At 45.1% G+C, this 22,698-nt stretch overlaps 1 protein-coding gene across 1 annotated transcript in view; it reads left to right on the forward strand.

The window, feature by feature from the left end:
• The first annotated feature begins 474 nt into the window (after window positions 1-474).
• The window catches only part of LOC119161995 (nose resistant to fluoxetine protein 6-like), a 44,541-nt gene continuing 22,317 nt past the window's right edge, over window positions 475-22,698 (forward strand). The window contains exon 1 of the mRNA XM_075876716.1: window positions 475-676. Within this exon, the coding sequence (XP_075732831.1) occupies window positions 512-676 (165 nt within the window). The 5' untranslated portion in view covers window positions 475-511. The remainder of the gene's footprint in view (window positions 677-22,698) is intronic.

Below are 22,698 nucleotides of genomic sequence, written 5' to 3' on the forward strand. Positions count from 1 at the left end.
AGTAGTAGTAGTAAAGTCGTATTACCAGAATAGCAATAGTAATATAAATAACATTATTAATAATACTTTGATATAATGCATGTTCTTTATTATGGGGTATAACACATTCAGCCCCTCAACAATGTGTTTCGCGCGCCCCCTAGTCAAGGTCAATGTTCAAGCCACACGTGGCAGCAAGGTTATCTTTACAGTCATCCTTGAACATGGAAAACAGATATTCAACACATTAAGGGAGCACGCCTTGAGCGTGTTAAAAAAGCAAAAAAATGCCTTGTTTGCTGTAGTTCATGATTTTGAACCAAGAGATTGCACCGGCTGACAAAGAACTATAGATATACTGTAACGACCGTCCACAAGGAACCCTGTCGCACACATCGCAAATAAAATACTGCATCAACATGCAGCATCGATGCGCACCGTCTTTTACTGCTTGAAAAAAAGGCGAAATAATTTGTTGTGCGCAGTAATCGACGCCACGGCCAAGTATCCCACTGGCTTGCTACAGGGCACCATGTCCGATCTGGGAGCCTACGATGAGTGCATCGAGACTGTGGTGCAAGACGAGTACGGAGCTACAACTGTGCGTGGCCAGTACTGCGACGTGCATCTGTCAATATTAGACCAAGAAGCATACAATCAAGTTACGCTGCAGGCCATCATAAACTTCAACAAAAGGGTGAGTGCTCTAGCGCGGGTTCTTCATTATACTTCCCTCAGGCGTTATCTTGCTTTATGTCGTCTTCAGAATACAAATTTTATTATTAGTCGATAGCTATCGGCTATGTCGCACTAAATATCCCAGCTCTCATTATGCGCTACTGGTTAAAGCAGCATTGTTCTACGACAGTACATGGCGCATTGCTGTTTGGCACAATAAACACTCATTATTTTCACTCACCGCAGTGGTCTAGTCGTAAGAATGCTTGACAGCTGAACCGCAGGGCACGGGATCAAATCCCGGCTGCAGCAGCCCGATGTCGGTGGAAGCAAAATGCTAGAAACTCGTGTGCTGCAATTTAGGTGCAAGATAAAGCGCACCACATGATATAACTTTCTGGAAAATTTGACTATGAAATCCCTAATTATGATATCATGGTTTTGTAACACGAAACCTAGACGATTCTTGTAGTACTGCTCATGTTTTTCAATTGGCTATAAAACTATGCAGACACACACTGTGAGCGAGTCAATTACCTCCGTGAAAGATGTCCTTTCTTTATCGCCCTGCCCGAATACCCACAAAAAGTGAGTTTAGCCACAAGGTCTAAACATTGATTGCAATAGCAACAAATTTGAATTTCATACAAAGTAAGACTAAAAGCTTATACTTCTTTTGCATGAGACTTTTCTCCAGTCAAAGAAAACGCTGGTGCAAAGATTAAGGACCACCACAGTAAGTGAAGCAACCTTCATGCTGTCTATAGTGAAGCAACCTTCATGCTCTCTATGCCTCAAAGGCAAGCTTTGCGATGGAATCACAACACGTACAAACGTTTGAGCCATTTTTTGATAATCTTTAAAGATGATCTAAAGATGCCCAACCCCGGTTGTCTAGTGGCTAAGGTACTCGGCTGCTGACCCGAAGGTCGCTGGATCGAATTTCGGCAGCAGCAGATGCAATTTCAATGGAGGTGAAAATGCTGTAGGAACGTGTGCTCAAATTTGGCTGCGTGTTAAAGAACACCAGGTGATGAAAATTTCCGGAGCCCTCAACTACGGTGTCTCTCATAATCATATGGTGTTTTTGGGACGTTACCCCACATATCAATCAATCATAACTTTAAGTTTCCAAAATAGGCACGACCACAGCTGACCCCGCCCGGCTAGTCAAGCACGTCTCCATGGGCAGAGCCAGCTGCCCTCTCTCAGGCACTCCTCGTAACGCCTTTCGTGCGAAGAAGATGGTAGCTTATTTCACTTCTGTTGAAGCCGCATTCATCACCTGCTGTCATGCATATAACCTTCACATATAACAATATTTGTGTGGGCCTCGTTACCAATTTTTAGTTTATACGTTACCAATTTTTATTTTATATTATGGCGGGGATGACAACGACAGCTACAGTAAAAATGCATCTACAGAGTTTGTACATTTGCTATCCCAACATAACAAAGTCCATATTTTGTAGCGAGAAATAACAATATGCTTAATAAAAAATGCAGCTCCAGCTGGTTTAATCAGTCACACGATGCCTTACCAGTATATGTAAGACGGCTGAAAGGCGATATCGTCCTTCTTTTTCTTCTCAATAAGCTCATATATTCTGCCCCCTCCCCTATTTTCTTTTTCCGCCGAAAGTGATTTTGCACTATCTCCGTGTTTGGAGGCACTATAATCTCTATAAAGCAAACATGCTTTTGCTCAGAGATCGGTCCTCTTTTGTGAAAACAAGGAAGTAATAAGATGCCGTCATCTTCTCACGATATCATCACAGGATGACTATCATCACAGCATGACTGAACTATGGAATGATATTTTTATTTATTTCCTCTTGTCGACGCCAAGAATCACATTGTGTGCTTGATGATGTATTATCGTGAAGGCTGTCACCTTCACGATAATACAGTGGTCTTGTGTATGCGAAGGTGCCAGCAACCTCGAAAAGAAGCTGAATAATTATGAACTCTGTTGTATCTTTGCAACTGTCGTTTTGACAACTATAAAGAACAGAAAATAAAAACGCATGCCGTGTATTTCGTTCTTTTTAACGGCGTGTGCAACTTGCTCGTGACAAACTGAATACGTGTATTAATTAGAATTTTATGTGCCTCGTTTCTGCAGTAGTTTCAAAAGCAATGGTTTTTTTTGAATAGGAGCTACTTCTGCTAACTCCCGCGTATTTCAGTTGTAATTTAAGTCTGTTGATCAGTTTTCGCTGCTCCCTTGGAGGGGATGGATGTAGACCACCCCGGGCGCCTGCCGGCACCAGCGGCGTCAGCGGCGGCCGCCTCCAGGAAGCGGATGGGACAAGCGAGTGACAGCGACAGTGAAGATACTCATGTTTGCTATCTCAGCAGTGAGGACTTCTCAGAGGACGGTTTCGAACCTGTGCTGAGCCGCAAAGCGAAGAGGAGGAACATGAGGACATCCTCATCCTCAACTATTCAAACTGTAAGTGAAGCGCCAAAATCGAACACTTATACCATCCTGTTTCTGCCTGCACTTCCTACCGTCAGCATGAAACGCCTTAACAGACAGTCTGTGTTGAGGTCTCTGGAAACGCTCGTGCCAAATGAGATCATGGACATAAGAGGGAACGCCAGAAAGAATATACTGGTGTGGACGTTTTGCACGCAAGTGCGTTGGGCGTTCTGCGCAGTGTAACTGACTTGGACGGCAACCAGGTGCGCTCTCATGTTTCCTTGGGATGTGATGTAGTAACCGGCGTGATCTGCAACATAGATGTGGCTATTTCCAATAATAACTTACAATTTCTTGTCAAGTCAACAACTGATACTCCCATTGTTGATGTCACCCGGCTAGGCAAGTCTCGCTGTGTGAAGATTGCGTTTAAGAGCACATCACTCCCCTCTCATGAGAAGGAGGGGTACTTCAGACATGCTGTGCGGCCTTTCATTCCAAAGCCTCTCCAGTGCCGTAAATGCATAAAACTTGGACATGTGAGCAGCGTCTGCGAGAATTCGGTGGTATGCCACCGCTGCGCCGAGCACCATGAAGCGAATAAGTGCGTCGCAACTGTCAAGAAATGCTCTAATTGCAATGGATCCCATGAAGCCACATCGAAGCCCGCGGATTCAGAAGGAAATTGCCATCTTAAAGGAGATGGTGCGCGATCACTCATCTCATCGAGAAGCCGCAGCTAAAGTCAGAAGGCGTCGTTCACGTCGACGTCGGTCTTCGAGGACGCCCGCTACCTCCTCGACACGTTTGCCAGATCCCTCATCAGTATCACCTCCTTTGCCTCTCAGACCACATGCCGTGGGAAAGGCTGTAAAAGACAAAGCCAGTCAGCATGCCCTAACTGCGACAGAGTGGCCTGCACTTCAAAGGGAAGCAGCATCAAGCGAACCGAAGGAGTTTCATGACGGCCAGTCCGCGATCCCTGTTCGAGATCTTTCCAACCAAGACAGGCAAGTGACTGCAATCGTGCAATCATTAATTGCCACGATTCGCACGCTACTGAACAGCATACAATCTCCGTCTGCTAAGAGTGCACTGCAAATACTGGATGCACTGAATCCAGTTCTTGCTAACTTTCTATAAGCACAATGGCTCAACATAATCTCATCTTCCGCACTGAAGTTAAAAGTGCGTCGATTTTTCAGTGGAATGCCAGAGGCATGAAGTCCCGTATCTCGGACTTTCGCTAATTTGTTCGGGCCAATCAATTGCCTATATTTGTCATATGTGAACCAAACATATCAACGCTTTATAGATTGTCCGGTTATGAAGCTTTTTGTTCAGCCGCTTGTGAAGAACGAAGCAAAGTAATTGTTTACATTTGCACAGACTTGACTTATCTCTCGCACCCAATAAGTTCAAATGACGACAATCAGTACGTGTATCTTCGTGTAAAGAAGAATGCAGTTTTGTTCACGCTTATTGGTGGATATATATCTCCGTCATCGCGATTTGACTGCGACAGATTGAAAGACATCTTAATGAGGACCGATAGGCCTTGGATCATCACCGGTGACTTCAACGCCCATCACATGCTTTGGGGGAGCACTAGGATGAATGCCAGGGGCCGGAACATTGTTACGTTCGCTTCCGATTACGACCTTTCCATAATGAACGATGGTACCCCCACATATCTGCGGGGTCTCACGCATTGCAGTTGCCTTGACCTGACATTGGTGTCACGGTGCTTCTCTCACAAAGTTAAGTGGTTTTGCGATATTGAGACTCATGGGAGTGATCACATACCCACCTACGTGACGATCGATGGTATCATAAAAAATTTCTCTTCCGGTGTTGCAATTGGCACTGACTGGTCGATTTTTACATCGCGTGTTGAGAGCGCTTGCCAAGAAGGCCTCGCCTGCAGCCTGGAAAATACCATAGCGGAAGTTATGCAAGCGTCCAAAGGTAAATTACCATTTTCTTCTAAAATAACACAGTTTGACTTCGAACTGGAAAAATTACTAGCTATACGAAGGCGTGCTGAACGACGATACAGACGCACAAGATCAATTTACGATCTGAGGGAAGCAAGGCGGCTCCAGAAAAAGATTCAACGACGCATTTACAAGCTGGAGAGCGAACGCTGGAAAGCAGTCTGCGAATCTCTAGACCCTCATAAAGCGCTGTCATATATCTGGAGAACAGTTTGTGGGCTTCGCTCCTCTCCGCAACAACGGCACCCTTTTAAAGCTTTGGCACGCCATCATGGAAAAACAGAACTCGAGGTGGCTGAAGAATTTTGCACGAGAGTTGCCGGGAATATTATGAATGAGAGAATCGACGCCGTGATCGTTCCTGAGACGCGATTACCAGAAATGGACATTCCATTCACCATGGAAGAACTGGAAGGTGCGTTAGTCGCTTCTAAGCACATGTCATCGCCAGGTCCTGATGGTATTACTTATAGTGCGTTGGGACACCTTGGACAAAAAGCCAGAAAAGAACTTTTAACATGCTTCAATAATTCCTGGCTCAGCGGCAGTGTTCCCCGAGAATGAAAAATAAGTCGAATAATACCACTTTTGAAATCGGGAAAGTCACCATTGGACTAGACAGCGTATCGCCCTATTGCCCTCGCAAGCTGCCTCGGAAAAGTGATGGAAAGAATGGTTCTATTTCGTCTCGAGCAGTACTTGGAACGATACACCAAATACCCTTCTTGCATGGCAGGCTTTCGTCGGGGCCGTTCCTCCATTGACTGTGTCCTTGACTTATCGACATTTGTTCAACAAGATGAAAAAGTCGCAAGCGCATATAAGTGGCACTCTTGACGTGAAGGGTGCATATGATAATGTAGCTCACGATGCCATCCTCACTTCTCTCGCAGCAATGGGCATTGATGAACGAATGTTTCAATGGATAAAAGATTATATAACTGGCAGGGGTTTCTTTGTACAAACATATGAAGCTACAACTGCTCAACATTACACATACAGTGGAGTACTTTAGGGAGATATTTTAAGCCCCACATTGTTCAATGTTGCCCTCATTGGTCCGGTGAAGGTTCTGCCAAAGTCGGTGTGCCTATCCATATACGCCGATGATATTTGCCTCTGGAGTGCTGCAGTTACTCGCCCTCAGGTGCGTGCACGAATACAGCGGGCAGCAACCCTCACAACATCCTACCTTCAGAAACAAGGCCTAAATATATCAACTGTGAAGTGTGCGTTGATGGCGTTTACACGCAAACCAATGACGCCATACCCTATTTACATCATTTATTATTTATTTATTTATTTACAGATACTGCTGTCTCTATACACGAGACATAGCAGGAGTGGGTACATTAGGAAAAGGAACGAACATACATTAAGCAATACCAAAGAAACATACAAAGCATTTAAAACATATTACAAAATATGGTTAGGCAGTTCTTTCAAAAACAGTTCAATTGGTTTTTTGCGTAGGGAACCAGCTAGGTTGTTCCGAATCTCAACAACGGCTGTAAAAAAGGAATGCTTAAAGCAATTTACAAATGGCTGGAAGGGGACAATGTTGAGTGGGTGAGATCGGCGCATGGTTCGTCGTGCTGAATCACAAAAAGTAATCGGTGCTTCAATTCAACTGCGGCTGCGTACAATCTTATGTAGCAAAGTGATACGGTCAAGTGTGCGTCGGAAAGCAAGGGGTTCTAACGACAGTGAGCATGCGTGAGATGAGGGAGAAAAATTGCGGTCATACCGGCCAAATATAAATCGTATTGCTTTTTTCTGTATGCCCTCGAGCATATATATATATGTCAAGTGCAGTATAGGGTGACCATACCGCTGAGGCGTACTCTAGCAATGGTCGGACGAGCGATTTATACGCCATTAATTTGCAGTCCTTGGTAGAGTGCTTGAGTGTTCGTTTTATGTATCCCAGTTTTCGAAGTGCTCTCGCGCAAATTGTCTCAATGTGATGGTGCCACTTTAGGTTTTGAGTGTAGGTAACACCAAGATATTTGAATGTATTAACAGAGTTTAGGTAGTGCCCATTGTAACTATACCTAAACATTAGCGGCTGTTTTTTTATTAGTATATGGCATTTGAACAGTTTTTCGGTAATTATTGTTCATTTGCCGCGTGGCGCTCCAATCACAAAAGGACGAAAGTACTTTGTTCAAAACATCTTGGTCATGAGCATTATTTACGCTAGTATATAAAACGCAGTCGTCAGCGTACAATCGCAGCTTCACTGGTGTGTCCTTAATGACCTGTGTGACATCATTAATATAAATAATGAACAATAGGGGCCCAAGCACCGAGCCCTGTGGAACCCCGGAAGTGACTGCACACGACGATGACTGCGCATGCTCAAACGTAACAAATTGTGACCTCAAACGTCGCCAATCAGCTATTCAGCCTGTTATTTTGTCATCATCAATAATACTTATGAGTCTAGTAAGAAGTTTTTTGTGACATACTACATCAAATGCTTTGCTCTAATCTATGAATATGGCATCAACCTGTCCTCGAGTATTAAGAGCCAAAGCGATGTCGTGAGTGAATTCAATGAGCTGTGTAGTTGTAGAAAAACCAGAGCAGAAACCATGCTGATTACGGGACAATAAGTTGTTATTAGTGAGGTGCTGAAGTACACGTTTATGAATTATGTGCTTTAAAAGCTTGCAACAGGTACACGTTAATGAAATAGGCCTGTAGTTAGAAATGAGTTGCTTATTACCCGATTTTAACACAGGAATTACATTGGCGATTTTCCAAACGGTCGGCACAACACCTGTTTCTAATGATTTAACAAAAATTATTGATAAATAACGAGCACTCCATTCTGCGTAACGCTTAAAAAACATGTTTGGTATGCCATCTGGCCCAGCACCTTTAGTAGTGTCGATATTCAACAGAAGGTTAAGAACGCCAGTGTAGCTAATTTCAATTGCTGGAAACGAATCTATTTCCTAGCTGCTACGAATGTCAGGGGTCATTCCATTGTCATCTGCAAATACAGTTTGGAAACACTTATTAAAGGCTTCAGAAATGTGGGATGAATCAGAGCAGGACACATCATCTATCATGAAGGTTGACGGACAGGCCGTAGTAGGATTGATAGTTTTCCAAAACTTAATGGGATTATTTTTCATAAAAGAGCTTAACGTGGTATTAAAGTAAAACTTTCTGGCATCACTCATTTTAGCTTTTAGTTCAGATTTAAGCAAGTTAATTTGGGACTCTCCGTCATTATTGTGAACCCTCCGTCGCTTTCGCAGTCGCTTAATACGACGTTTAAGCTGTATAATTGACCTGGTATACCAAGGGTGTTTGGCATGACGTTTTATGCTCTTGTGAGGAACAAACTGCGCTATACATTGATTAATTATACTGTAAAATCGGTTAATCAACGTATCAATACTGCAGTATTCACTACTCAATAACAATTCGTCAAAGCATGTTGCAAGTTTAGCAAAAATAGAAGTGTCGTCTGCGCATTCAAAATTCAGCACAGTCTTAAACGTTGGTCGTACTGGCTTACAAGCAACATTTAAATCAACAATAACGGCCTTATGGTCGAAAATTCCATCGACAACCCTGCACTGATATCCATTCCTAACCAACTCATGGTTGGCAAAAACAAGATCTAGTATAGAATCCTCGCGTGTAGCCTGATCAACCAGCTGCGATAGATTGAAAGCTAGTGACAGATTAATTAAAGAACCACAAATTATTTTGTCACGACCAGTTGATGTTAACGAATTCCAATCTATAGAGGGGGCATTAAAGTCACCGGTCAATACGAGTTTAGAACAGTCCAGCCTTTGTCTCACAATATAGTCACTGACAGTCGAAAAAACGTCTGAGGCAGAGTTGGGAGGACGATAGAGAGCACCAACAATAATAGCTATATAGATTCAGTATTTGGGAGTTCCGGCAGTAAAGAAAATTCAATACCACTTTTAATAGAAAGTGCCACTCCGCCACCACGGCCAGAAGACCTATGTTTTCTTAGAACCGTGTAACCAGGAGGCAAGAATTCATGATCAAGGATAGATTCATTTAACCAAGTCTCAGTCACACAGATAGCTGATGGACGATGACACTCAATGAGCCAGTTAAGGTTTGCAATTTTATCAACTAGGCTACTCGCATTTAAATTCAATAGCGCAAAGGACTTCGCACTAAGCCGTCATTCATTGTTTGTAGCAGACAGCCGACGGCTTTCGTTAACGATAACTTTTTTCTTCTCATCCCAAGAATACCGAACGTTGTCCACCGACAAATGCTCGTAGTGCAGCCTGGCTTTTTTCGCATCCCTTCTTATCTCGGCTGAATTCTACCACAGTTCCCAGCGTATCTGCCTCACACGCTCAGAGAAGTCTTCATTTATAAATATTTTCGTGCCCTTCAACTTGCTTGCAATGCATAAAATAGTGACCTTAGTTCTAAAATCCAGCAACTTAATAACAACAGGTCTTGGGCTAGTACTACTGCTCTTACGCACTCCCAGCCTATGGCATCGTTCGATATCGCCACACTTAACATCTAGTTTTGATGTAATCACTCCAGTTACCGTTTCCAGCAACTCGTCTGAAGTTTCCCCAGAGTTTTCGGTTAAGCCATAGATTAGCAGGTTATTTCTACGGGACCTAATCTCTAAATCAATGGGCAGAGTGTCAAATATGCACGGACGCATCGTTTCCTAGGCATAATAATCGACAGAAGTCTTTCGTGGAGCCCACATTGTGCGTGCTTGAAGAAGAGACTGCGATATATTGTGCATATAATGAAATTCATGTGCGGGAAAGCATGGAGAACTTCTGTAGCCTCCATGCTACAGCTGTACTGGGCCCTATTTCTGGGTATATTGCGCTACAGCTTACCGGTACTGACTAACACTTTCAAATCGAATACTCATTCATTGGAGAGTTTGCAAGGTCAGGCACTGCGTATCTGCCTAGGACTGCCCCGATGCGCTTCAACTTATGCTACAATCATGCTTGCCAAAGACCATCCGGTCAGGACATATAGAGTTGTGGATTGCTTCAGAGCGCACATTCGACATGCTAGCCGTGTCCCCGACCACCACTTGGCCCTTCTACCTTCCGGAAGACCACGTGCTACGTTTTCAGACGTCATAGCCAAGCACCTAAACAGCATTCTATCAGGATATACGCCAGCTGCGAGAATGGCATGTCCTTTGTGGTGCCTCGACCAGCCCCAAGTACGTCTAGAAATTCCGGGAATCAAAAAGAAAAGCAATAACTCCAGAGTAGCATTGAAGCAAGCAACACTGCTAATATTACATGAGTTGTGCTTAGACCGAACGCAGATATACACTGATGGGTCCGTCTTGTCCAGCAGCTCATCAGGTGCCGCTGTAATTCCGGCTGCAGCAATGACAATCAAGTTTAAGTTGTCACATATGACTACATCTACGGCATCAGAGCTTGCTGCTATAAGGGCGGCTTTACAATATCTTGTTCAAGAACGTCCAGGAAAATGGATCATATTCTGTGATTCGAAGGCAGCGCTTCAGAGTTTGCAGTCTGCCATGCGTAGGAGGAGTCATGACCAATTGGTACAAAAAATAAGACATTGCCATCATGAAGCTCTAGCACGAGGGCATGATATTATATATCAATGGCTGCCTAGACATATCGGTATTACCGGAAATCAATTAGCCGATGATGCAGCCCACTCAGTCCATGAGGAAACCCGTGTAGTCCCGATTCCTCTATCAAGGAATGATGCAGCAAGACAACTTTACCTGCTGGCTCGAGATCTCACACGCACGTTCTGGTCGTCTTCCAGCTTCCAAAGGTGTCAATTTTATGAACTGGATCCTTCGCTCAAGCTAAAGCTACCATCACAACTTTACCGCTCCGATGCGACACTGTTATGCCGCCTTTGGTTGGGTGCTGCATTTACAAAGGTGTACTCCTTTTGCATTGGTATGGCAGACACTCCTACATGCGACTACTGCGTAGCTGAAGAGACCATCGAACACGTCCTGTGCAGCTGCGCTTGATACGACACACAGCGATGCCAGCTCCGGATGGTTTTAAATCAACTTGACCCCGGACCATTTTGTGTGCAGAAGATACTAGGACCTTGGGCATCTGCCTCAGTTGCGTAGAAAGCAACTAAAGCACTGCTACTTTACCTAAAGTCGACAAACCTGAGCGACCGCCTGTAGACTGTGTGTACTCCCCGAGTGTGCTCGTGATTGTGTGTACCTTCTCATCTTTCTGCAACCTTTTTTCTCCCCTTTATCCCTTCTCCAGTGCAGGGTCGCAAACTGGATGTGCGTCTGGTTAACCTCCATGCCTTTCCTTGCATCTTTATCTCTCTCTCTCTCTCTCTCTCTCTCTCTCTCTTCAAAAGCAGTAGTGTTTGTTTGGATAGTTGAACACAGGTATATTGGTCTGACTTTTAGTCACTTGTTTCAGCCACCCGGACAAAGTTCAATTACTGGCTGAACACCCAATCATCTTTAACTAGTGGAAACGTTCATACTTTTGAACATGGTTGATAAAAAAAGCAAACATTACGCCAATTTGAGGCGCCACCCTAATACGTCAGTATTAGTTGGTGTGTTTTTCACCTGAAAATACGCTGATACGCAGTTCTACAGACCCTAGTGTTTCGTAAGCTGGGCTGATGTTGCGACGTTATGCATAAGAACCGGCTATACTGACAACATGGTGCTGCCACCTGGCCGTGCTCCTAGTTTCTGCCCAGGCTCATGTTTTCCGACGAAACTGCCAAATGGTATTCACATTTCCCGCAGTACTTTCTGTATTTTAATAACGCCAGTCAGGTCTGGCTGATTCAACACCACGTCAGAGGCAAGCCAAAACATGAATGCCCACTTCGCTGCCAAAAAGACGAAATTTGCAGCACTGCACGCAGATACACGGCCACTTTTTCAAGAGTAAAACTTTCGTAGATCGCGGTAAGATGTAGGGTGTCTACAAAAAGAAATCTTTCTATGCCATTATTTATCTACAGCTTTCCGTGATTACTTAGTTCATTTTTATTGAAATTAGAAGGGTGCTTCTCGGAGTTCATTTCTCGTGAAACAATATCGCGTTCATTAGACTTCCTTTCTCAAAAATCTTGAATTCTCCGATATTTTTTGGTAACTTTTGCATTTGAAGCTGTTACAATATCTATTTACTAATTTTACTGCTAAAAATGCGTTGCAATATTGATTATCACCACCTTCTTAATGAGTCATATCAGAGTCACATCATCAGATACAAAACAACCTCAACTTTTACTAGCGATCACTTGCCTCATTTACAAGGTGACCGTAGTCAGAAGATAAAATATATTGTATAGGTATCGTATACAGGTACTATATAATTATTATTACATAGATGACATATAATTGTGTGGTTGTAGTTACCTGCAGAGCTATAGATGCATTGGCACAGTTTGCTTGGAGTTCAGCTGGTTGGATTAGGTTCAAAATGTCCCACGTAGTTTGGGCTGCTACCCTTCTTCTAGGCTAACGTGGTACAAATACAATTGCACTCAAAGTATGGATACGACTTTGCCAGGTTTTAAGGAAACAGTAGCACACCTTGTGCTGCATAAGTACCGCGGCCAATACAGAGTGCCACCCGAAAACGGTGGCGCGCTCGTCATTGTTCTGGTGAAGTGTGAACACGTTCAACGAAAGAAGGAATGAACAATGGTAAAAGGTAATAATGCTGGCTGGCGAAGCTTCTTGCCTTTTTCTCACTTGGTCATGTAGGGGAAATGACAGAGGGGCATCGTTCCTATGCTCAATTCAGGACAAACGAAGTGAAAGCTCCAGAAACACGTGACAAATTCTTGTAATCATACGCACGCATTTGACATATTGCGATAGTTTGAACCAGCCAACTTCGGCAGTTATGGCATTCGCTGATTGCTTTGAAAAGCTTTGCAGGCTTTACCTAATGATAATCGCTATACCATTGATATTGCTACGTGGCACCACAGATGAACTCGATAGGGAAGAAGGGGATGTTTGGGCTTTCGTGCCGACTAAGCTCTATCTTGTATGCCTGCCTGTTTATCCTTCGTAAATATATTTTTCAAACGCCTTTTTCCCGTAACGTTTTGGTGGAGAGTACGGGTCTTTCCAGAATCAACATCCATGACGATTCTACGCAGTGGACGTTGCTTGGCTGCCTCTACGATGGCTCATCACGACGAGAATAAACATTTGTCGGAAACTTCCCCAAGTGTGCCTCGTCCAACCACGCAGCGCCTGACAGCCTCGCATCTAGCCGTTACAAACCGCACCATCGTTCGGACCCAACTACATGACCCAGGCACATTTACCGGCAACGACAAGGATGACGGAAAATAGCTTCAGCTATAGCAATGAGTGAGCATAATATACAACTGTCACCTGACGCTCATGTTGCCTGAGATTATTTTTTACCTTCAGGCCATGGCCAAAGCTTGGTTTTCCAACCACGAGGAAGAAATAAGGAGTTGGGGCATTTGCAAGCGCAAACTCATCGACCTCTTTAACAAGCCGATTGGGCATCGTCGTTTAGTGCAGAAAGAACTCACATGCCGACTGCAGTCCTGCACCAATTCATACGTGACATACAGTCGGGATGTGCTCGCCCTCTGCCACATGGTTGACAACAAGATGCCGGAATCCGAAAAGATCGCGCACGTCCTTGCAGGAATCTCGGAAGGTTCCTTCACTCTCCTTGTGTTCAGCAACTTTCCGAGAGTGGATGACTCTTAACACATAAAAACAATTTCACATTTGAAGGGAACACACATATTCACACACAGTTGCCAAGTTTCATCAAAATTCATCTAGAAATAAAAAGTTTTCTTTGGTGCCTTGTCCCCTATTAACAGAGAATACACCATCCCTTGGCAGTGTTGAGTTGGTCACTCCACGAGATGGCATAATGAAAATGGTCGCCTCTGATGTCGCGGCCGACCATGCGCACGTACTATTTGGCCTTTTTGCGCCGTATCAAGACATCTTTGACCTCCACGACTGACCACTAGGCCAAACGACCATCGTAAACAGCGGATTGATACCGGCAATGCGAACCCGCTACATTGGCCTTGCTATCGGATATCCTCCACCGAACGCCACATGATTCACAAAAACGTCAGCAACATGCTTGTTCGGAACATCATTGAGACTTCTTTAAGCCCTTTGGTTTCGCCTGTAGTCCTCGTCAAAAAGAAAGATAACAGCTGGCGGTTCTGTGGTGACTACCGCAATCATAACAACGTAACTGAAAAGACGTGTATCTCCTGCTACGGACAGATTACGCCCTTGCCAGCCGTAGTGGACAATTTATTAAAGACGATAGTCTTTTTGGGGACCTTCGAAAGAAAAATTTTGTTCTGTCTGTCTGTCTGTCTGTCTGTCTGTCTGTCTGTCTGTCTGTCTGTCTGTCTGTATACTTGTCTGTTTTTCTGCCCTAACGATACCACAAACGGCACCGAACGGCCAACCTCATCCGCAGCGCCGACCAATATTGCTCAAGGTTTAGCGGTCATAGTTGTGCGATTTTCAATCAAAAAAGCCAATATCGCACATATCTGAGGAGCCATAACAACATGTCTATATTTTGTATGCATGCCTTTATACTATAAGAGGCACACACCAGTCACTCTAAGGACTGTAGCGTTTAACGCGCTGCGCTGACAGTGTAACGCGATGCTTAAGAAGGTGTTTCCAACGCTTTGCTACGACGGAACGGTGGTGGCAGCTGCCCATCGCTATGCATTCTACACCTTATAACCTCCGAGACTGGCACAAATTTTTCTCCGCGGTCGTGCACGCCTTCTTTTCGAAGATAACTCCCAGAAGGCGCTCGTGCCTAACGTGCCGAGATGCACTTGTTCGCCTCCGTTACACACTCGAGGCACTCACAGCGCCTTCAGAATATTATTAACCAATTTTCTTGTGCAGAACATTAAATGAACATTTTGTTCAGTCTCTCCAGACGCAAGACTATCGTCTTTCGACGACATTTACAGTGTAACATATCGATTCGGGTGAATTTTTTTTCTTCTATTGACCTCTGTTCCGTTCCGGCTGCTGACAGGTATCAGTTGATTACATCGACCATGAAAGGTAGCGTTTATAACTACCAACGCGCTCTATCAGTTGAAAGTAATGTTGTTTCGGTTATGCTATGCCCCAGCTACACTCGAACGAAATATAGACGCCATCTTTTGTGGTTTTAAATGGTCAATCTGCTTGTGCTCCTTTGGAGACGTCATGGTTTTCTCGCCGACTTTTGAAGCCCACCACGAGGGCCTTTGATCATTCTTTCTGTTTTCCGCGAGGCAGGGCTACAGCTGAATCCGTCAAAATGTCACTTAGGCCGCCGTTAACTCACTGTCCATGGCCATCTCGTTGATTCTTTTAATGTTCGTTCGAGCCCTGAGAAAATACGCACAATCAAAGATTTCTGTCTGCCGCCATCTGCGAACGACAATCAAAGTTTTCTGGGCCTCTGCTTCCACTTTCGCAGATTTGTGTGGAATTTGCTTGCGTGACATGCCCACTCAAAAAATTGCTGAAGAACGATGTGACTTTTGTGTGGGGACATGAACAATCTATAGCGTTTGCTGAACTGGCCACCAGACTTACGACATCTTTGATTCTAGGCCACTTTGATATGTCCTCTCCAACCGAAGTGTTTATCGACGCAAAGTGGCCATGAAATTGGAGCAGCTTTGGCACAAAGGCAGCATGGCTGTGAGTGCGTCATTGCATACGCTAGCCGTCTTTCATCGCCAGTAGAACGAAATCACTCTATCACTGAACACGAATGCCTTGAGCTCGCCAGGAGGTGGATCAAAATTTCTGCCACATTAGTATGAACGGCCATTCCCAATTGTCATCACGCCTTATGCACGCTGTCGTGCTTAAAGGATCCTAGTAGACGTGTCGGCCGGTGGGCTCTATGGCTACAAGAATGTTCGTACACAGTTGTACACAAATCGGGCCATCACCATGAAGAGGTCGACTGCTTGCCGCGTAATTTAGTCGACCCAGCAAACTTTCCTCAGAGCGTCGAGTCTACTTGCGTGTTGGCACTTACCGCCTTCTGCCACATCACAGATGGGCAACGTCGTGATCCTCACTTGAGAGATATCATCCTTTGACAGACCAGTCGCACAACTACTCCGTATCTCCGAATGTTCCTGCTCCGAGACGGTGTAATATATTGCTACAGCATACATCCTGACGGACCTGAGCTGCTGCTCGTCATGCCCCAACAAATGCGTCACCCTGTCGTCGTGCAGTAACATGACATTTCAATGACTGGCCACTTGGGGGTCTCAAGAAGTTATAACCGCAATTGACGTCGCCTCTTTGGCCTGGTATGTACCGAAGCCTCCACCGTTACATCACTTCTTGTAAATTCTGTCAGCACCACAAAAAGCCAGAAACCCTTCCAGCTGGACGCCTTCAGCCCATTTAGATACAATCAATACCATTTAATAGGGTACACTCTAAAGCATAAGGGTGTTAACAGGGTGTGTGGTTCGTCCTTTTGGGGACTAATGGGGCTGTTACAACCATTAATTCCTTTAAGGATTAACGGCACTGAGCCTAATGATCTCCACCATCTAACTCAAGAGACTAACACTTAGTACTCATATTTACACCTTAGCGGGTAACCGTTAGTCCCACAAATCACCACAAAAGACTAACATTTAGTTCTAACAATTACATTTTATAGGGTAGTCATTAGTCTCCACATAACACCTTACCGGGAAATCATTAGTCCTCACAGTTGCACCTTGCCGGACGAATGGTTGGTCCACTCAAATATTCTAATCTGATGATTTTTTATCCCCAGTTCAAATATTGTTCGACTATTAACTCTCCGCGAGGCCCAATACTTTTTCGTCTGTTTTTCTGCGCAGTGAGCAGCAAATGGCGTGGAAAAGAACACGCGAAAAACTATTCAGCCATCTTTGTGTCACTGCTTTCGCAGTCAATGCAACAATGAAAGACAAAAAAAGGAGACATTGAACTAATTTATTTTTTTATATACACTTGAAGTTTCTCTATTCTTTAGGTACATTCATGGTGAAATGTAGATGTCTAGCCTCATTGTCACATCTTGTACGGCCCTTGTGAAGCTTCTCCGATGGAAGCGATAGATAACAGGCATTGCAGACGCAAGCTCACCCAGCCTTCTGCATGTGTTTTGCACACGGCTGTACATTAGGATTGTAAAGGTAGTCATATGTGACAGCGGATTAAGATGCACGCATATGACAAGTGCGTGCAAGTTGATACAAAACATAGGTGTAAAATATGACACGCAATTAACTTTACCTTGACATCTCCCTATTGAAAATGTTGGGTTGGTGGATGCTAGAATCATTGATGAATATGGTGGAAAGAATAGTAGATATGGTGTAAAATGTAGTGGGCATAATGGCTGATGACGGCGAGGGTGGAAAAAATGATGGCAGGTGGTGGTGGTGGTGGTGGTGGTGGTGGTGGTGGTGGTGGCGAGCAACTGGTGGTGACGGTGGAAAATGCTGGCTGGTGGTGGCAAGGCAAAACGTGTTTGATGGAAGGCTTGGTGAGCAAGGTGAATGTCGGTGGCGTTACGGAAGCTTGGTGGATGATAGTGACATATTGAAAAAGCACATAACAGTACGTAAAATCACGTATTTGTAGTGTTTCATTCTTCATTGCGCATAGTTATATGTTTAAGGTCAAAAGAAACCAACGCTGCTCATCACGCTTTCTAGCGTGTTTATTTTTTCTTATTCCTGTTGTGTCAACAACGCTTCAATTTTGTGGATTGTAGAATATGCGGCCGTAATTGTGTTTACATTTTGCGCACGTACTTACATCAGTTTGACATCCACGATGTCGCCCCGCCGTGGTGGTCCTGTGGCTATGGTACTCGGCTGCTGACCCGCAGGTCGCGGGATCGAATCCCGGCTGCGGCGGCTGCATTTCCGATGGAGGCACAAAAGTTGTAGGCCCGTGTGCTCAGATTTGGGTGCGCGTTAAAGAACCCCAGGTAGTCGAAATTTCGGGAGCCCTCCACTACGGCGTCTCCTATATTCATAAGTGGTTTGGAGACGTTAAACCCCACATATCAATCAATCAATATCCGCGATATGTTACTTTGTTAGGATGTTCAGAAAACTAGACGTATCACTGTGAAAAGTGACAATAAATGATTTACATCGCACGCAGTTGTCGAGAAATAAATAAGCTTCAGTTTACAATTGCCCCTTTCATTGTTAGAGCAGAACACACCGGTCACTTGATGTCGCCACGCTAGAAACGCAACTCTGGCAATTCTTGCGCACTCTATTGCTTGAGCCGTACTTTCAAGTTAACAAGGTGCGTGCGAATATGCATAAACTTTCACTTTTGACATGCGTCAAGACGACACCCAGCGAATTTGACTTTCGCCCTTCTGTTCTACTACCATGATTTCCACCAAAAGTTAGTCCTACCGACAGAGCCCGTACAAGTGTTATCGGCACTTCTAGGTATCAGAATACACAATTTTTACGAGTAAAGTTGCAATAAATTACATATGTGTCATTTACCCTGAATAAAGCCTTTTTTATTGTGTACAATGTCCGCGCAAGAAGCGACAAACATCGATGCGACGGGCTTGCTGCACTTCCACCAAATGTACGCCTTCCCTCACCGACAGCCGCCGGTCGCACTCGCCGGCACCTCACTGGCTCTTATGCGAGAACACAGACTCGTTAATTCGTATGCTTACCGAACCAGTATGATAGCATAATGTTTCTGGCGCACTGCATTCGTTTTGGCCAAGCCATAATGTAGTTGTTCCTTACGACAGAGCAACAGCGGTGCGCTGGCGCGACTGCGCTGTGCGTTGCTCGAAAAGTCAATTGTGTGGGCGTATCTACCGAATGAGCATAGAAGCGTCATAAAGCCTGAACTGATATCGCCCTTTGGGAGAAGCGAGAAGCGGATAATAAACTTCGCCGTAACCGCCGATAAACTCTACCTGCTTTTCAGTCCACTGAGTTGCTTTTTTCTTTGCGGTTGTAGATTATAACTAAAACATAGCGCTGTTGCCATTATCGCAGTGGCAATCGTTACAGGCAGCAGTTGTTCAGGCTTATCAATTGTGCAAATTTTAGTAGCAGGTGCAGATTGTGTCCATCTCAAGTAAGCGACAAACAGAACTGAAGTTAAACAGTGAGTTTGTCAGTTGACTACATCTTTACCGCCATAGTTTCCATCTGGTGGCGTGGGGCAGTGGTTACTGTGCTCAGTTGGGAATCCGAAGGTGGCAGGTTTGGTTCCACACTCTCGCACTTATTTTTACGGGTGCTTTTTACAAAGTTTTTATGCAATTATTTATATTATTTTTTTCGTGGCAGCTCGTCACGGTTCTGACGCTGCTTCGCGCTCAAGCATAGCCGGCTGGAGGGCGCCGTCCACCATACGCCACCATACACCATGCTACACCAAAATTTCCAGCACCATAATCCACCAAAGCTGTGGATGGTGGAATCAACCATTGCTATGGTGGACGTTTTTTCAATAGGGCTCATACAGTCCTGAAGCTGTTCCGACAAAAGCGATAGATGATAGGTATTGCAGAAGCCAGCGCACACAGCCACAGCCTTCTACAAGGTTTGTGCCCATTGCTGCACAATCAGATTTAAGAAATAGTTAGTCACACGTGAAAAAAAGCTAATATGCATGCATATGACAAATACGTGCATGGCGAAATAAAAGCATGCGTAAAGTATGAATCGCAAATAATTTCACAATGATGTCCCACATGGTCAAAGGTGCATTTTGATTCGCGAAGCGCAACGGCCTAAATACGGTGGCTGCAGCCATAACTCCGAGGCGCCGCGAACCACCGTGCTCCCAACAAGTCGGCGAGTTCTAAGCGAGCGATGTCGTTCAGGTATAGCAAGCGAGCGCGAAACCAAACACGGCGTTGCACGCAGAACGTCTACTGCCAGTGAACTTCGAAAAACAGGAGAGACGCTGCCAGTAATAGCACCAAGCTGGTTTAGAGCGGGCGATGAAAAAACCGATGTTAATGCGGCCCTTTTCCACAAACTGAAGAAAGTGCAGCGAGCAAACGTGAGTCCACCGCCACGGGCACCGCAAATGATGGGCGATGAAGAAACCGACGGTAATGCGGCCTTTTTCCACAAACTGAAGCAAGTGCAGCGAGCAGACATGAGTCCACCGCCACGGGTGCCGCCAACGGCCGGCGTTGAGCTGCTTGCGACCGATCGACGAGGAAGACAATTGTAATGGCAGCCTGCACCGAATTTTGATGCTAGCGACAGCCCCGCCAGCACATGCCAATGCACTTACAGCGTGCGATGTAATACAACCAAGCTCGTTACGAGCACCCGCAAGGTAATTGGGACAACTCCCAACACAGCGACGAGGTCACCGCCCAGTATTGTGAGCCCGGAGCTCACCACAGTGGCGAACACAAGCGATCACTCAATGAATGAGCGTCCGGGCAGCCGACAGAAATGTCGGCCGATTTCCAGGCGGTTAAAATGCACAGACGAACTGCAGACGCCTAGTTGACCTTCGGGGTGCATTTCGTGCGTGCGATATACAATGCGATCGAGCCAGTTGCCGAAAAGCGCAATCCGTATTGCACACGCGACAAGTACGGTACAATAAATAATGATCACCTATATATACTTGCGAAAGAATCCAGCGCTGATTTGTGCCCAGAGTTAGACTGAAATAATGTATCCAGTAGGCCTGCTGTCTTCTCGGCCACCATGTCGGCTGTCATTCCCAACCGGTGGTGTCTTGAGTTGGTCTTGACCATCTTGACTAAGTCAGAGGTATACAGCGCGGCGTCGTGACGTGTCGAGACCTGCTCCTGAATTTATGAGTGTGGCGAAACGTAAAAGCAGCAGCGCACGCTTATCCAAGCGCACACACGAAGCACAGTGCCGTACTTTCTACATTGTCGAGCTCTCGGAATGCGACGCAACGCCAACCCTCACGTGGAGAATACGGAGTAAGACTAAGCTCAAAAAGGAGGATGGCTAGTGTCCTTGACAATGATTTCGTACGGCCCGCATCTTTCGTACGACCCGCATCTCCTGCGCCGTTCATCCTTTTGGGAACTAAGTGGTTTGCATGTCGCACGCATTCCTCTGTGATTACTCCTTAACGTTCTGTTCATTCATCGCGCGCGCCTAATGGGCTTCATTGCTCCTTTTCGTGTAATTTCGCCTTATCGTGTAGGTCTTGACCTACTTGGCTATTTCCCTTTATTCGTCAGTGAGAACAAGTAAATAGAAGTCGCCACAGAATACACCACTGAGTATGCCATCACGTGGGCCCTTCTTACGAGTGGTCCAACTGACGTCGCCGACTTTCTTTTAGAAGACGTCATGCTACACAACGGCGCCCCTCGACAACTACTTACCGATTATGATCGCTACTTTCTATCCCAGGTTATACAAAACACCTTGTATTCTTGCGCTACAAAACACAAGTTGACAACAGTCTATCACCTTCAAACCAACGGGTTAACAGAACTGCTAAATCGAACTATCACAGAAATGCTCGTCATGTACGTTTCCTCCGACTTTCCCAAATGGGACGCTGCCCTTCATTGGAGACATTTGCCTATAATACGTCCCGGCGTGATAATGCAGGTTTATCGCCATTTTTTGTCATGTACGGACGAAAACCCACGCTACCTTTTGACACGCTCCTTCTAACCGTTGCCCGCTCATCGAACTACGTTCGTGATGTTAACTCTAGAGCTCTACAGGCCCGTCAGATTGCTCGTCTGCGTCTTAGTAATTCGCAAAAACGCCAACGACTGTTTGCGAAAACCCGCAACGCTATGTCAGCTTCCAACTTGGTGACACGGTCCTTCTCAGCACGCCATCATGGTGAGTTGGCCTGTTCAAAAAGGTGACTTCGCCGTACTCGGGTCCGTACCGCGACCGATGAAATTAAACCTAGTCGAAGCATCAGGGCACGCTTGTGTTCTGACGTTGTTCACGTCACTCGGCTAAAGGGACATCACTCCGACCAACCACACCAATATGGTGCCTTCAACGCCGGGGTTGAGGCTACGTGGTGCCACAGATGAACTCGACAGGAAAGAAGACGATATTTGAGCTCTCGCGAAGATGGGGCTCCAGCTTTTATGCTTGCCTGTTTATCTTTAGTATATATAATTTACAAACGCCCTTTTCTCGTAACAATAATATTATAGTATTATAATATTTTTTGAGGTTCAGCGTACCATAACAAGGATATGATTATATGCGAGGCCGTAATGAAGAGCCCCAGAAATTTTGACACACAGGTGCTCTTTAAATAGACACTAGAGGCAAATATTAAGTTTATGGTGATTGCTAAAATAATGGTTCAAAATTTTTGTCGTTCTGCTTTTGTGCCGATGACTTGCTTATTTTGAAATAAAAAGAGAATTAGTGGTCCGCATCGCGTTGGCACACTCTAAATTACACCCCTTAATTGGAACTTTACGTATCATTGTTGCCGTACACAACGTTGCCCGGATTCACTGTGCTGTCGCCAACACCAGCAGCAGAAGAGCGAATATAGCGGATGCTATAGCA

Source organism: Rhipicephalus microplus, chromosome X (genome assembly GCF_043290135.1).
Source record: "Rhipicephalus microplus isolate Deutch F79 chromosome X, USDA_Rmic, whole genome shotgun sequence".
NCBI lineage: Eukaryota > Metazoa > Arthropoda > Arachnida > Ixodida > Ixodidae > Rhipicephalus > Rhipicephalus microplus.